Source organism: Anas acuta, chromosome W (genome assembly GCF_963932015.1).
Source record: "Anas acuta chromosome W, bAnaAcu1.1, whole genome shotgun sequence".
Classification (NCBI taxonomy): Eukaryota; Metazoa; Chordata; class Aves; order Anseriformes; family Anatidae; genus Anas; species Anas acuta.
Genome location: NC_089016.1, coordinates 28,887,809 through 28,904,539, shown reverse-complemented (window position 1 = coordinate 28,904,539; position 16,731 = coordinate 28,887,809). Strand labels below are relative to the sequence as shown.

At 47.7% G+C, this 16,731-nt stretch overlaps 1 protein-coding gene across 22 annotated transcripts in view; it reads left to right on the top strand.

The window, feature by feature from the left end:
- Window positions 1–16,731, top strand: part of TCF4 (transcription factor 4) — a 173,145-nt gene that overhangs the window by 135,897 nt on the left and 20,517 nt on the right. For 17 of the 22 annotated variants that reach the window (XM_068665507.1, XM_068665506.1, XM_068665510.1 and 14 more), the window contains 6 exons: window positions 3,416–3,521; window positions 5,022–5,155; window positions 7,084–7,216; window positions 12,477–12,544; window positions 13,836–13,914; window positions 16,568–16,644. In XM_068665507.1, the coding sequence (XP_068521608.1) occupies window positions 3,416–3,521; window positions 5,022–5,155; window positions 7,084–7,216; window positions 12,477–12,544; window positions 13,836–13,914; window positions 16,568–16,644 (597 nt within the window). The remainder of the gene's footprint in view (window positions 1–3,415; window positions 3,522–5,021; window positions 5,156–7,083; window positions 7,217–12,476; window positions 12,545–13,835; window positions 13,915–16,567; window positions 16,645–16,731) is intronic. The other 5 variants (XM_068665504.1, XM_068665501.1, XM_068665520.1 and 2 more) reach the window with 2 other exon arrangements.

Genomic DNA, 16,731 nt, shown 5'->3' with positions numbered 1-16,731 from the left:
CTGAGCCTCCCCAGCGTTACCTCAAGCCACCAAGCCAGAGGAGGACGGCGCGAGGGGTTTCGTGAGGAGCTGCCTGGGCAGGTGCTGGCTTCGAGGAGCTTTTATGCTGAGTTTCTTCTCGTCAGAGATGTTTCCTTGTGTTGGGTTCCTGTCGGAGTGGATCTTTCTGTACCCAGTGTTTTACACCTCAAGCTTTGTGCCCTGCGTCCGGGTGCTTGGAGGCCTGAAAGGGGAGGAGAACAGAGCCAAGACAGGAGAGGAGGAGAAGATCTCTTCGCCTTGCTCAAGCTCAGTTTCCAAACACCAGCAGCCAGGTGCCTCCAGACAGCTCAATGGGGAGCTGGGGAGGTGGCCACACTTTCTGGAGGCACCTCCTGGTACTTGGACGCACCTCAGCGAGCCCTTTGGCACCAGCCAGAGCCCTTCACTCCAAAGCCAGCAATGCCACGACGTGTTATAGGCATTCCCGAGGCTCTTTGCTTGGTAAACCCTGGATTCCTGAGGTCTGAGCATGTCACCACGGGTGGAAAACAGCGCACGGTCCTGGAAAATGGGAGATTTCTGAAGCACGTCCCCGGGACGGCGAGCTTTGCAGGAGAATGAAAGACAAAAAGGTGTTTGGAAGTCGAAGGCAGGCTCCCAGAAATGGAGACAATGTGATAATTTTGTCATCCTGTCACATTACAGCAGGGCTTGTTTTTTTTTTTCCCAGATCATTATTCATCATCTCTTCAAACCTCCCAGCATGAGTCAGAGTGATTTTCTAAATTCGGGCTCTCTTTAAGAATATTAACATCTTTAAATCTCTAATGCACTTTCTGTCAAATCAGAAAGTCACTCTTGTACACATCTCGTTCCTCTCTCTTCTCGTAGGCAGCAGATTGCCATTTCTACCAGGGCCATGAATTTAACCCGTTCAACTTTCGCTCTCCTGCATCGGGTTATTGGGTTGGTCCCTTTATCATCGCTTACTCGTGAGGATTTCTGTCTGTTTAGCTGGGGTTGGAGACACAGCTCGTCTGTAAAATGGTCTGGCCAGAATATTGGCATTCATCCCGTTAATCATTTATTCTGCGTCATGTATCGCCTGCTGAAAATGCTGCAGTCCCGGTCATACAAAGGCAAAAAATCCAGAGACTTCGGCACAGCTCAGGACGAGAGGAATTTCCAGGCGTGCTCCTAACCGAAGTCATGATAACGTGAGAATCCCATGGTGACAAAACTCTGAAATTAAGGAATATTGATGGTGAAGGAGTGACACACCTGCAGGAAATACAGGGGTTTTTCCAAACGCTTCCTCGCGGCTCCTCAAATTCCTCCTTCTGACTGAGCCTGTCACAGCAAAACGAGTTAATTTCCTTCAATCCAGCGGCTTGCTCTGTGTGAAAATGTTGCTATAAAGCAGCAGAAAAAATAAATTTAGCCAGGAATTTAGCCAGCGAGCACTTCTGAACCCCACTGCAGGGTGGGCGACGTGGGGCACGGGAGGGAGAGCGCCGGGTAGGTGAGGATGAAGAGGTGGCGGTCGCCCTTAAAATAGCAGGAGCTCTGTGTATCTGGAATCAGAAGGGATTCAGGAGGGTTTTCCTAATCGGATGGGATTCAGGAGGGTTTTCCTAATCAGATGGGATTCAGGAGGGTTTTCCTCGTCCATCTCTTCGCAGCCCAGTGCCCCTCCTGCTTTTCCCAGGTGGGAGCTGCAGCCGTGCTGCCTCGCTGCTGAGGTCTGCCAAGCCAAAAGGAGGAGGGCCGTAAGCTCAGGTGGCTTTTCAAACTGGAAAACACGAAAATCCTTCTTTTGGGCTACTTTTCTTTCTCTCACTTTCTCTCTTTCACTGCGCTACCTCAGCTCCCCCTGTGTGGGCAGCTCTTGGTGCCTCACGTCAGGGCCGTGGCTTCTGAGGAGGGTTTCTGGGATCCCTGAGCCACCATGGCTGAGCCATTTGGCTCTGCTTTCCCAAAAACTCTCACTTTAGCCCCACTTTCTCCGGGTGTGGGGTTGCTGCTGGTGCTGCCCCGTGTGGATCACATTTTGGGCAGGGCAGCGCTTCAGGCCCGGCCTGCACCCAGGGGCACGGGTGGCACCGCCGCAGCCGGGCCCAAGGGATGCCAGCGAGCATCTCGACATCCCACAGCCCTTCTGCTTGCCCCTTCCTAAAACCCTCTCTCAATTTCGGGACGAGGGGATCCCTGAAATCCCCTCCGCAGTGGCTGCGAGGTGCGGGCCGGGGGGCGCGGCTGCGCTCCGCTGCTGCCTTTTCTCTTCCCGTTCGCCGTGACCTGCGAACGGCGGCGTCGGCGCTCTGCCAATTTTGTGATCTGCTGCCTGCTTCAAAATGGAGGCAGGAAGGTATCCATTTTCATCAAGGAGATGACAGTGCTTCAGTCTTCCTGACCATCTGGAGAGAGGCACCTCCAGCGCAGGAACAAAACGCAGAGGAATAGCGCGAGCTATAGGGAGAGGGGGTGGAGAGGGAATAAACCACGCTCGAAATAATGAATTACGCTCAGCAGCCTGCACCAGCTTTTCCTTTTTTTGTGTGTGTGTGTGTCTGCTTTTCTTTTGTGTGTTGTTTCATTCTGTATTTTTTTATATTTTACCATTATTTTGTATTTTTTTTTTAAACGCCGTCCGGGTTGACCTAGGCACGAGCAAGGAACGCAGCAGATATGTTATAAAAGGCAAGTCGCAGAACCCCTCCGGTGGATTAGCAAACAAACAAATGCAAGGAAAGCAGTCTGTTGGCACATGCACCAAGTTTATTGCACACACAAATACCGGCAGAGTCCGAGGGGAGGAGGGGTTTTCCCCCCGACGTGTACACACGCTGTGTTGGTGGTCCTGTGTCAGCCCAGGTTTCGAGCAGTCCCTTTCAAGCTTCCCTGGACGGGGCTACGTCCATGGGAATTCAATATCCCGAGATGTGTTTGCAATTTTCGGCGTTCCCGATAAGGCTGCTCTTCTAAACGTCCATTTTCTTTTTTTATTTTTTTTTATTTTTGGGAAATGAAGTATTTCGCTGGCTTGCACCGCTTCCCTCTTTGTTTTTCAACGTGCTAAGTCCGTAGGCTTTCAGATGAGAAAATCGCTATTGTTTCAAGCCCTTGTTTATTTTAAGCTCCTCGGCGCTCTAGGAAGAACATATGTACATCTGCTGATTCGTTGTATTTACAGAAATAAAGAGTTTGACAAATACCTTGCAAATATCCTTGTTTAAAGCTGGGAAATGTCAGGCTGGAGTTTTCTTTTGAAGCTTCACATTTATTTCCCGGTCACACATATACCGAGGGTTTTGTGTTCCCGGAGAAGAATGATGCGGTGTTGCGAACTGATTTATACCCAGCGAGGTAAAAACTCAATATTTCTTCCCTGCTTCCTGCTAAAGGCACACTAAATTAGTCTTTTTTTCCGTAGGTTTATGCCCCGTCAGCAAGCACTGCCGACTACAATAGGGATTCACCAGGTTATCCATCCTCAAAACCAGCAGCCAGCACTTTTCCTAGCTCCTTCTTCATGCAAGGTAAGAGGCAGCTTTCAAAAGGCGAGCAGTTTTGCATATTTTGCCTCTGTTTGCATTTTGGCTCGCGTGTCGTCGGGCCCCACTGGCGTATCATCCCGTGGCCGGTAGCATTACCATGAAAATGAAGACCTGGAGGTCTTGGTCTGCCCATTGTGCCTCTGAACGTCTCGCTTTGACCCCACAGCAAACGTGGTGAATAACTCGCCAGCTCCTTATCTCTGAGTTTCTTGAAGTTCGATGAATTTCTGCATAACTTCATAAATAAAATCCGTAGAGTTTGGCAAGATGGGCTCCGTAGAGGACAAGTTAATCTGTTTGATTCAGTAGGACCGCTGGGCTGAAGTACTTGCAGGGATTGGAGTTGGGTTTTGCTGCCTCTGTATATACTGCCCAGTTTCCACCCATGAAAAAAAAATCGCTTTTGAGTCGAAAAAGAGATGATTTTTTATTTTGTGGGTGGAAAAAGGGACCCAGCTGAAGTTGCTGGGTGCTGCTCAGTGTCTCCAGGCTTCTGCTGGGACTTTTCCCATCCCTGGGGGTCCCTTGGTGGACAATGAGGATGGGAGGGGCGAGGACGTCAGCAGCGCTGTCCCTTTTGTCACCTCCTTTGGTGCAGATTTTCATCCAAACCAGCTCCTGAGCTGGCAAGGACGGGCAGTGGCTGAAAAGAAAATGGTGCTTTTGGCTTCAGCATCAACAAATCCTGCCTGGAGAGCACCAGGAAACTCCTCCCGGGTTATAAAAGCTGGAGGTTAATAGGGTTCTAGTGCCATCAAATATTTACCCTTTGTAGTGCTGAGCCATTCTGCCTTTTTAAGTGCTACCTTCTCCCCGATTTGCATGGAAGACATAAATCTGCGTTAAGAGACTGTTCAAACAGCCAGGGGAAGGTGATGCTGGAAGTGCCGCCGTTGCCTGGGTGTTTGAAGTGTAGAAAGAAGGCAGGGTTGTAGGTGAGACATCATCATTTTTTATTAGACCAACTCCTGGAGTTTGAAAGAGCAGGCAGCTCCTCCAGCCCACGTGCCTGTCTTTGAGGTCTGCTGCTCGTTAGGGAAAAGTTATCTTTTTTTTTTTATTATTTTTTAAGGCTTTGGCGTTCTTCCAGTTTAAAATAATTTTCGTTGCGTTATTGCAATTCCATTTCAGCACGGCGAGCTAAAGGCGAAACGTGCAGCTCGCTCTCCCCTCGGATAAAATTTGGGGAGCCCCTTTTTCGTCAGCAACAAAACAACTCCAACAGCTTTTTGGGTGTGGAAATATTCAGAGTTTGGGACGTATCTCAGCATTTATCGAGCTGAGGCTTCTCCAAAGCTCGTTAGCCCGTCCTGATTGCGCAGCCTTCTGAGTGTTTCAGTTCAAAGGTCGGATTTCTGCCTGATGGGGTTGGTTATAGGTGATCTGATGCTTTCGAGCCCGCAGCAGGACAAACCGGGGGGGGTGGTTTGGAGGATTTGCAACCTTGGGACATCCACATCCGTGTCCTCCTCTCTCTTGCAGATGGCCATCACAGCAGCGACCCGTGGAGCTCCTCCAGCGGGATGAACCAGCCTGGCTACGGGGGCATGCTGGGCAACTCTTCCCACCTCCCCCAGTCCAGCAGCTACTGCAGCCTGCACCCCCACGACCGCTTGGTAAGGGACAGGGACACGGGGCCAGGGGGATCGGGATGGGCAGCACATTTCTGCCAAAGCATCATCTTGGCGATTAGTTCCCTTGCACGGTTTTCCCAGCCTGTGCCGTACCCGTTTCCACCGCCAGTCCCGATGGGTCACAGCTCCTTCACCCATCCCAACCCCTCCTGGTGCAACTGGGAGGAGAAAAGAGCAGAAAAAGCCGCTGCGTGGGCTGGTGCTGAGCCCACACGGCGAGGCGAGGCAGCCTGGGCTTTGATTTCTGGCAGGCGCCGTCCTTTGCCGGTCACAGGTAGCCATCCAGCAGTCATTTGCTGTTTTCAAAAAGGGATTTTTTCTCATTTTCTCCGGTACATCCTGATCTCTCACACGAGGAAGTTGCTGGGACTGATTCCATCTATTGTATTGGAATAGAACAAAATTGGAATTAAATCTGATTTGAGTGCAGCTTAGTGGATATTCTCCTAATATCACGGCTGAATTGGATATGTAGAAACGATGCTGGGTTGCATCAATCCAGCCCTTCGTTTTGCTCGTGTTTTTAAGTAAAGGAGGAGATAAACAAATGAACAGGCTGCTGAAGTGAAGCCCTTTTTCCTCAAAATGCACAAAACATTTTGTTTTTCCGATCTATACCTGTGATTTTTAACTCCTGAAGACCATTAAAAAGGAAGAGCAGAGAGCACTGGTTTTAGGGGAGAAGCCTGTGCTTAGGAATCATCGCTTTAGGAATCAGGAGAAACAAACTTCACTGTTACAAACTGAAAATGAATTTGCAAAACAAATCTTTAAAGTCTCACATTTAATGAGGGTAGCACGCTGCCATGCAAAATTAATAGGAAGTCGAAAGGAAAAGGGATTGCCTCAAAAACTGCTTCATCATGTCCTTCTCAAAAGCATAATTAAGGCACTAAGCAAACTTAATGTTGCTCTGAAGTGACAGGCATCTATTACAAAAATGGAGCATAACTTTTAAAACCCAATTTCATCTAATTTGGTATCTACACCGGTGCTCATCCATCAGAATTAGGGAGCTTTTCCATGCTACCAGCTCGGGATTCAGGTCAGAGAGCTGGGAACTTTGGTGGGCAAGTCTGCAAACGTTCTTGCATTTCTTTTAAGTCTTCCTTGATTCTGGATTTCTTGCTTTTGTAACACGTTGGGGGGTTATGAAGACTTAGAATATTTCTACTGTGTAAAATGAGAATAGATATTCCACCTATAGTCCCCAAAATGTTGTTTTTTTTAAATAGATACTCCTATTTTTCCTAAATTTCAGAGACCCAGCTCTCTCACTGATGCCTGTCTGAGTTGTAGGTGCTCAGTGCTGGCAAAGCTCCTATTAATCATCCATTCTGGGCATCTGGATGGGCCAAATCTTCCAATCTTCTAAGAAAAAATCTTATAAGAAAAGCCTGGGGAGGAAATTTTGGATGGTTTCAGTTCAATTCCCTGCAAATGTCCTTAACTTTTCGGTGACCTGTAGGGAAACTGCAAGAAGAAGATAGAAAAGCTGTTATTACTCTTATTTTCTCAGACACATCAGTGATTTTCAAGATGCTGTGAGTACAGGGAACAGGTCCTGGCTAGGCTGTATCCAGATCCCATGTTTCTTCTGAAATATTTAGCGATAGTGGTTGGATGTCTTCCCCTGAGAAACCAAAGGAAACGGAGTTTCACCAGCAGTTACATCCCCTCCTCTGTGGATATTTATGCATGGCAGGTTGGGATGTGCTGCCTCTTCTCCAAAAGCTGTCAAGTTTAGGTAGAAAAACACCCTCCCCCTGTAGCCTCGTGGCTTTTCTTGGTTGGGTGAAGCACAGCAGCACCTAAAATTGGAGCAACACGAGTAGCCTGCTGCCCTTTGTGTTCTCAATCCTTAAAATATTGAAAATATTTCCTTTTTTTTTGCCTCCTCTTTGGCACAGAGCTACCCATCCCACTCCTCAGCAGACATCAACTCCAGTCTTCCTCCGATGTCCACCTTCCACCGCAGCGGCACGAATCATTACAGCGCCTCGTCGTGCACGCCGCCGGCCAACGGGACCGACAGCATCATGGGTGAGTGCGGGTGGGCGCTGCGCCTGCTGCCCGGGGCTTCCCCGCTCTCTTCCTGCCTCTTTTTTCTGCTCCAGGGCACTGTGCTGGTGCCAGAGAGCCCAAATCAAAGATAGCGAGTCCGGGAGGCTCAGGGAGTTAGCAGGATGTTGATAGAAATAAACGCATCCTAAATGACCTCGCCCTCCTTTGCGCATAGATCTGAACGCTTTTTTTTTTGGTGAAATGAGGATTGCAGCCAAGTGTTTGCTTCAAAAATGGTGTGGAAGATGGTCTGGTACCCCCGCTGCCTGCTCTGGCTGGTTTTGAAGCCTGGTTTTGCTGTCCTTAGTGATCTCCTTGCCTGCAGCAGCTCGGGAGCACCTGGTGATGCACCTTGTGGTCATCCCCTTGGGTGTTTTCCCCATTTCCCCGCGGCATGGGGGACAGGGAGGTGGCAGCGTGTCCCTGCAGCGAGGACAGCCCCCGCTGCCATCGCTCTGCAAATCAAAGAGCGTGCGTTTGTGTGCTTTCCTGAAGAGTTGGCAAACACCGGGTCAGGCTTCAATACAGGAACTTAAAAAAAAAATTAAAAAAAAAGTGCTTTGCCTGTATCTCAAAGAACAAATAAAGCTAATGAAATAATTGGTAAATAGGGAACACATCGCTGGACACATGTTTCGGATTACACACATGATTCCGTATTGAATGACGGGGAGCAGGACTAATGCAGCAAGAATGGAGGGTGGGTTCAACCATTAACACATGGGCATCATATTTTTCAAGGTCTCTGAACAAAGCAAAAACTAAATATGGTCTCTTCTTAATTTGTCACTGTCTGAGAAAAAGGGATCCTGTTTCAGGGTAGTGTTTCCGCGCTCAATCTTGCCATTCCATTGAGAGTTCTTCCTTTACAACCTAGTTGCTGCTTCTGTGGGCACGACAGGCAGAAATCACTCTCATTTTTGCCCTCAAAAGAGGCCTAATAGAGGCAAACTTAATTCTGCCATCTCACAGCCACGATGCGGGCGCCTTGCAGATAACAGAAAAAGATTTCGCGGGCAGGAATGAGAATCCCGTCTCCTGCCCCTGTGCCTGAATTCCCCATGTGAAAAAATCCCTCCAGACTTTCATCTGGATCCCTCTCCTGAAAAGCAAAGCCAGAAGAGCAAGGTGAGCGTGCCCCGAAGGCTGCGTGCACGCTGCCCTTCCCCTGGGTGCCCTGGGAGCCAGGTTCTTCCACGAGGCTGCGCGATGGCATCGACGGGAAGCAGTGGGTAATGTTATGCAAAGCGTTGGCTCTCGTTTTCAAAGGTCTGAAGCAGTGCAACGTTTCGGCAACCAGTTACCGAGCGGGGCTCGCCGAGCGTATGCTGAAGGCGCTCCGTCGTAGCCATCTGATGCCCGCATTAATCCTGCGCGCTGCTTTCAGTCCTAATGACATGTTGTTTGCATGACATTATGCACTGTGACATGCAGCTTTTCCAGGAGAAACATTATGTGCATTTCCCCTTGAGGCACTGGTTTCACAGTAATTTTATTACTCGAGCAGTCACATCAGACCGCGCTGTCTATTTTACAAGAACGCCAAGCTTCCAGTTACACGAGGGTGGCGAGCGGTCGCGCAGCCTAAGAAGGATGTGACTTCGCCCCAGCAATGTCAGCTCCCCATGATTTGGGAAGATCATCAGCTGTGAACGCCGAGATGCTGCAAGTTTTTCCGCTCCTCTTTACATAGACGCATCATTTCCAGCCCTCTCAGAAAGCTCCGTTCCAGCAGAACAGCCTGAGTTTGTGCTGGAGTTGATCCTATAAAAAATCAGGTGAAATTCTCTCCGGGAAGGCTGCAGTCCTTTCACGCTGCCTTCGGTACACGAAGAGTTCGGTGAGAGGGGGAACAGCTCCCAAGGAACGCTGACAGCTCATGTCCTGCCGTGCAGTCCCGTTCCCAAGCTACCTTCGCCGTGGCTTCTCCCCCGAAAACTCTTGGCTTTGCAATGTTGCGTATTTATCCATTCATTTATTGTTCTTTGGTGTTTTTTCTCATGGGGAAGTCAGATTTGATGTCTGGGGGCTCTTTGAACTCACCGAACTTCGCTTTCAGTCTTGCTGTGATGTTCTGCACCTTCTTCGCTCCAGCGCTAGGTCAGTCCAAGTTTGAATCTGCAGTAAAAGTTAGGGAAATTTGTCTTTGAGTTGCTTGAGAGCTCTTAGAAATGTCATTTCATTCTTCTGTATTTTTCTTTTTCTTGATTCATTTTAAAGCCTTTACGTTGACACCTCGGTCGGAGCCAATTTTTCTGACTAATCCCTTTTAAAACACCATCCATCCCGTGGACGAAGCTGATGAAAATAATCAGTTCAGCGTTTCTTCTGGGACCTTTTTTTTCCCCTCTTACATCTTGCTATTGCATCATCATCTGACGAGCTTGAGAAAGTGCTTCACTATTAGCTTCCAAGCCACGAAAATAGTTCTTTTAAGGTATTTTTGGCCCCATCCGAATACACTCCCTGGCTTTTTCCTAGGAATTCTCTTCCCTTCAGTGTGCTGCTCGGGGCAGCAGCAGTGTGGAGCCGAGGGAAGCATCCCAGTTATTTCGACGTGCCCCACGTTGTGCAAGCCGAAGCTGTCAGCTCGGCCCCCACGGCGTCGGCGGCTGCATTTAAATAGCGTTTCCGTGAAGCTAAAAGGACGGGCCAACAACTGGGAGATATTAATAGAAACCCTCGGTTTTATCCCTTAGCCATCCGCTGCATGAAGCAGCGCTGGGTGTCACTTCTCTCATACACTCGACATCCATTTTCTCTGCTTAATCCCACGTCCCGGGATGATTTTTGGTGCTGTAGCCTCTGAAACAGTTGGGTTCTTGCAGTGGACAGTGCTTGCTCTTCTTAATTATTATTATTTTTTCTGTTATTCCTTCCAATGCGGAGTTTTCTTAATCGCTTACAGGTTTCAGTCATGTCTCTTTTAGTACCAGAATAACTAAAAACAGTAATTTCTGCGTAAAGCAGTAAAAAATAAACCCCTACAAGTTTGGTTAGCTATATTCCACCTTTTTTATACCCCTAAAGGTTAGCTATATTGAAACAATCCTGGGTATTTTGGGGAGATGAAGACTTCTACAAGATCTGTGGTTATGTCCAGCTTGGTCTTCCCCACAGAAGCTTCCTCGGCTCCCTTCCTTTGCCCGTTTTCTCCATCAAAGCATCCGTGAAGTCTTTGAGGAAAAGCCAAATATTTGGTATATCCAAGGAATTCCTTTGTTTTTGACAGCGGCTAAGAGGCGAGGTGGCCTCTTAGCTGCAGTCCCTGCGCTTCCCTTCTCCCGCAGGAGCGGTACAGCTCATCTCATTAGGAGCAAGCAGCCTTCAGACAGACAAATGGAGGACTTAATTTTAGAATAATGCAGTTAGGGTCGCTTAGAAAAAGGAAAAAACAAGGCATGATTTACATTTCGATTCACAGTTCACTTTAGAGCGAAGTAACTGGATTTCTGGACATCTGCCTGGTTGCAAAACCTGTAGGTTGTGATTTACAACATTAAATTAGCTTGATGAGTTGGATCTCTAACCGAGGCCATGTATTCTTGCTGGTGCGCTTTCGCATTTGGGGCTGTAATAACTTCATACTTGCCCTGGCAGCTCGGCAGAGTAAATCCTAAAACTTTAGCAATGTTGATAGCTGATTTCAAACTAAGATGAAATTACAAATGGGCTGTCACTGCCATGTAAGCATATTTCCAAGTGTACAATCGTGAAAATAAAAGTTTAAATAAGAATTTAATGTGTAAGTTTATGGAAAAGAGGTGAAAGAGGTAGGGACACATCATCCTCAGGGCTTCTTTAGATGATTTTGTTGTAGGAGAAGTGCTGAAACAGGGTTTTATGCAGTCAAATTAAATGTGTAGGTATTACATTTGGGCAGGGTGGAGGATCAGTAACACCTGGCCTGGGGTGCAGAGGTCCCCAAAAGCCAGATTTCCCTGCAGATTTCCCAACCCCCGTGGAGTTGCAGCATCCCCAGGCAGATACACACACACAAGTGCATCCCTTTAGTAAAAAAGTTGCGGAATCGGTCACTCAGGAGTTACAAAACCCGAAGCTTGAAGGGTGGCATTAATTGGGATGCCAGATACCAGCCCGGCCTTTCCACGGGTGGTGACCGGCTGCTTGCTTCTCATTTTCTCTTCGCCTGACTCCCGGTCTGCGGGGCCCAAAGCAGGAGTATTGATCACGCCCAGCAGTCACTCAGAGTGGTGCTTTTCCTTTATAAATGGCCACAGAGATGCTGAAGCCGCTGGAACTTTCTGCCCTCATTTTTCTTGCCTGCAATTTCCCCCGTGAACGGAGACGTTTCAGTCCTACCCCTCGAGGGTGAGGAATTGGTGGACGGTTACGCCACGATTTTTCTTCCCCTCAATTGCTTCTCTGAAAGGTGCAATCCTATCACTTGAGAGATGGTAAAAAAAAAAAAAAAAAAAAATCATTTAATTAAAGGTTCGCGCGGCGTTTTAAGTACAGTCAGAAGGAGCGCTTTGGAGGAGTCTGTGGAAATTAATAACGCCTTTAAAACATGCTTTGAAACGTGTACAAAGGACTAGGGTCACCGAGTGAATGGGGAGCAAACAAAACCCCGGGTAGCTGCTTATTACCAGCACTTTGTCCTTCCCGTGCGCCGAGCGAGGCTGGGGCTGCGTGGAGGAGCAGTAAGCGATCGTGTAATTAATGCCTGGCTCGCGGTACAGACACAGAAGAGAGAAATTAGGCTCCACTGGCAGACTGAATTCTGGCATCCCCGGCTCTGGGGAGTTTATCTCTGCCGCCTTTGCTCCTGATGGTTTCGATGTGGAACATTGCCCTGATGGCTAAGTTTTGGGAGAGAAAACCTTTGCTGGAGCAAAAGTCGAAGAGCCCAGAGCGCAGGCACCGAGGCTGAGCACGCCCGAGCCCGATCTTTAGCGTTAGGAACTTGCACAGTGTCCATGCCTTTAAGCATCTTCGAAGATCAACCTTTTATTTAGGGAAATAAAGCCATATGGCCCAGCACTGTCAAATACTCGATGCGTTTTTTATAAAAGCAACATCCCGAGTTTATGTTTTATCTGAAAAAATGCCGCGTGAATGTGTTTGATATCTACCTTAGCAAACAAATTAATGGCAATTAAAGATTAATTTGATGTAATTAGCATTAAAATGCAATTAAATTATGAGTAAGTGGACCAGGAATAGAAACGGATGATGTCTTTCTGTCTGTTTTTACATTGAGTCTTTTGTTTTTCAGCAAACAGAGGAAGTGGGGCGGCAGGCAGCTCGCAGACTGGTGATGCGCTGGGGAAAGCACTTGCCTCTGTAAGGAAATATTTACTTTGGAATACACGTTTACCATTGTCAAAGTGTGAGCTTTAATCAGAATTGGACGCCTGGAGTTTGAGAAGATGAGCAGCAAAAGAGGAGAGACCTGGTCTCAGAGGTCACCCACTGGGAGTCACTGCCAACTGAGATATTATCAGTGCAAAACAGTGTTTACAAAGTCCTAGAATGAATTTTATGCTAGACTAGAAATGGAAAGAGTGGAAACCTTGGCCTGTTCCCATTCACTGGGTGACAATGAGCTGTGTCTTTCAGTCTTTCTCACACATCATTTACTCGGGCAAGGGAGGTCTGAACAGAAATCGGCAGCAGGATTACTTCTGTGCTACCGAGCGATCTGCAAACAGGATTCGCTCTAAATTTCCTTTGCCTTCAGCTTTTCTCTTTTTCACGGCAGTTTCCACCTATTGAGTTGCCGTGGTTGCTGTTAAAGTCAGGAGTTACCAGCTCTTACCGGGGTAACCGGGGCACGGCAGCTTTCCAGCTCGAGCAGAAGGAAACGCTGCCGTGCCTCGGTGTTTGGTAATTGTTGGCACGGACTGACTGTTAATAAGGACCACGATAGTTATTTTCTGGGCAGAGTGGGTTCCATTGAGTTCTCATGAGAGTTCATTTATTTTTCTCGCATATTCTTCGATGCCTCATTGAAAAGACGAAAAGTCAGACTCCAAGATTGCCTGAACTAACTTGATACAGTACAGAATCCACTTTGAAGTGGTGCCCTGACCAATGGCACGGATGGCGAGCGGTGCGTGGCCCCAGGGACACCGCGGGGCGGTGGCACCCTCGCCGGGCACGGGGCAGGCAGGGGCTTTCTCGCTGGAGCAGCGGCCGAGTAGCTGGAGTTTGCTGCTGCAGATTCCCCGCTGTGCCAGGGCGACGTGCTCCGTGCCCTTTGCTTTATTTTGGCCGTTAAGGGATTTCAGCCGAACAAAAAAGCAATTTTCAGGCTTGCTCGAAGGCCTGTCAATGACAGTCGATTCGTAAAGTAGTCTATACAATGAAAATGTGTACATCGACCGTGGCAGATCTGTGTGACAATCAGAAACCATCGCTTAATTGGCTAGTGTCTGTTCCCAGCAAAAGGGGTCTGTTGTCTAGCTTCCTGCATCTAATACAGTTTTGTCTTTATAGAAATATTAATATTTGAATAAGAGGCTTTTTAACCTGTCCTGCTTTCATTTAAATGAACTGAATGCATAAGAATTCCATATTTCTTTCTGCATCAGTTTGTGATGGCTTTAGATTAATTCTGTATCATCTTTTAAAGATCTATTCTCCAGATCACACCAACAACAGCTTTTCATCAAATCCTTCAACTCCTGTTGGTTCTCCCCCTTCTCTCTCAGGTATTGTTGTTACAATTCTATTTTACTGAACGTTTCAACGTTATTTTTGGTAGGAGATGCCTAAATGAGCTCCTACGGTACTGGGTGTGCGACGTGCATCCAGCCAGCAGCACCGGGCCACTGCTTTACCCACGTGCAGCACACGCAGGTGGCCGGTGGTCCCCCAGAGACGAGCAGAGTTTTCCCAAATGCTGCAGTGCCAGCGCAGAGAGAAGGTCGTGGCAGCTCGTAGTGCACTAAAGCAGGATTTTTATGCATCCTTATTGAATTTCCAGCAGTGCCCTCGGGGTCTTGTGGCCGGTGCCTTGTGCACAGAGCCTGTCCCGTGCCATGGCCGTGCCCCCGTGGCAGCCTCGCCCCGGGGCCAAGTGCATCTCCTTGAATGTTCCCCCATCCCCTCCTGGGGCTAAAGCAAATGCTGGCTGGAGTTTGATCCATAAAAGTGTCTCTGGACAAACCGAGCCCCCACGAATCCCATTGATTTATTTTATACGCTGTTTATAAAGCTGACATATTTCAACTAAACCCACTCATATTAATAAAAGCCGAAGCTTGAAAAGATCCAGAGGCCCAGGGTAGTTCTCATGAGCATCGGGAGTTTTAAATATTTATCTGAATATAATTCAGATTTCATAAACCCTGAGACTTTTCGGCTAGAGCAGTAGGCTTCTCCTCCCATGCACCCACGCTGACGCCTTGGAGAAGACCTCTTGGCTTTCCACCCTGTCTTTGTGACGAGGTCTTTATCACAAGCAGCTAAAGCCTCCAGCCCCCTTTCCGTATGGGCCCTGCCTCGTGTTCAGGCCATCCTAAAAGGCAGCCGAGGCTGTGTGGGGTAGTGCTGGTGAGAGTTGTGCTCCTTCTCCATGGGGCACGAGCACCACAGCAGGCACCTCCCGTGCTGCCTTAAAATGGCGGCGCCGCCTCAGAGGCTTGGGCCTAACCTGACCCCGCAGTGATGGCACCTCTGGGGAAGGAAGGGTGGCAGGGAAGCTCGTGTTAGATGGCAGTGTCTAAAGGAAGGAAAAGGGAGCTAGGTGATGGCCCAGCCTCTGGAGGCAGGGATCCATGAGGAGGTGTAGGAAGACACCACGTCCACCTCCATCCCACTCACCTGCTCTGAAGGAGCGTTAACATCGGGGTACAATTCAGTCAGCAAAAGCCCCTACCTCCCTCAAAACCACCTCTGGCAGGACTGCCTGCACTATCACAGCCTTGGGGCTTCAGAAAACCCTTTTCTGCCCTTTTTTTTTTGGCCTGAAATCACCCCCGAGGTGTTAAGCGACACCCCGGCACTCTGAGCCGCGTTTCTCCTAGTGAGGCGTTGCCATTGTTCCCCATGAAAGGGTCCGAACCAAAAGGAAAAATATTGTGCTAATTTGGGCTGCCTTGCTTCCTGCAAGTTTTAGTGACTAAATAGAAAGAACCAAGTGTCAAAATAAAGAGAAATAAGGAGTACAAATGCATTTAAATAAGAACTGAAAGTGTTTAGCATGCGAGACACTTTCCCTCAAGGATATCAAGGGCTAGTTAAAAATGATTTTGAAAGTAAAGATTGCTGTTCATTGCTCCATTCAGTGCGGTAGCAAAATCTCAAATAAAAGCTCCATGGGGACCAGAAAAAAGGGAAGATTTAAGTTTTAATTAGAACTGACATAATTTTTACTTTTATGAGAAAAAAAAAAATCGTGCTGTCAGAGCCTTAAAAAAACGTGCCATGAGTTCCACCCTGGCCTATCTTAGTCCAAGCAAGTGCCACTCAACGTAGACATTAAGATTAAAATCCTAATATTTCCATCTCAAACTCTTAAGCCCATTTTATAAGATCGTTGAGAAGATGACTCATTGAAAAGAAAGAACTTTATAAATGGTCTAAGCGTTGTGCTATATATAAACGCTGTTGGAAAAAAAATACTTGAAAAAAAAACTTCTTTTCCCCGTGTCTGCTTTGCTTCTTTTGCAAGGGCATTTTTTTTCTTTAGAAAGCATTGCTGGAGACGAGGAGACCTTTTATTCCTGCAGCAGGAACAGATGTAGAGCAGTGGATGCAAACCAGATTTTTTTTTTTATTTTTTATTTTTTGGTTAGACCTTTGGCATTCTGAACCTGCCAAACCAAATAATCTGGCTGAGGAGAGCGGCGACCTTATCAGAATATAATAGCGTGTTGTGTGCGGTGCTTTTACTCATTTTCTTTTTTTTTTAAAGATTTTGCAAATTTGATGATGGGATGACGTAATCAGTGGCACGGACTCCGGCTCGAAGTGAGGTTAGGATAATGGGCTAGTATGTGCCGGGGCTCGCGCAGAGGCCCAGCTGCCCGCAGCACCGCATGGAAGTGCTGCTTCTCCTTTCCCCAGCGAGACGTTTCCTTCTCCTGCAGCCGCTCGTCGGTACAGCTGCGGAATCAATGCAGCCCTCTATGTGGAGAAGCAGCCTGGGGGAACTTTGTGGCCTGCATCTACGTGCTTTGCTACAAAATACCTTTTTTTTTTTTTTTTTTTTTCACCCGTGTGTATTTTGGAAGGTCTCCATATGTCTGCTCTATAGTCTATCTGGAAATACGGCATTTACATGTCTACAAAACTGTCCAAAAAGTTTGAAAGACATTTTTGTTTGCATAGTTCTAATGGTAATTCCAATTTTACTATTAGCAGGCACAGCTGTTTGGTCTAGAAATGGAGGTCAAGCGTCATCATCTCCCAATTATGAAGGTCCCTTACACTCTTTGGTATGTTTTGATTAGTGACCTCCTCTGCCTCAGTATTTTACTTGCTGTTCTTTCCATTTCTCATCCATTCTTCTCACACAGGTTTTC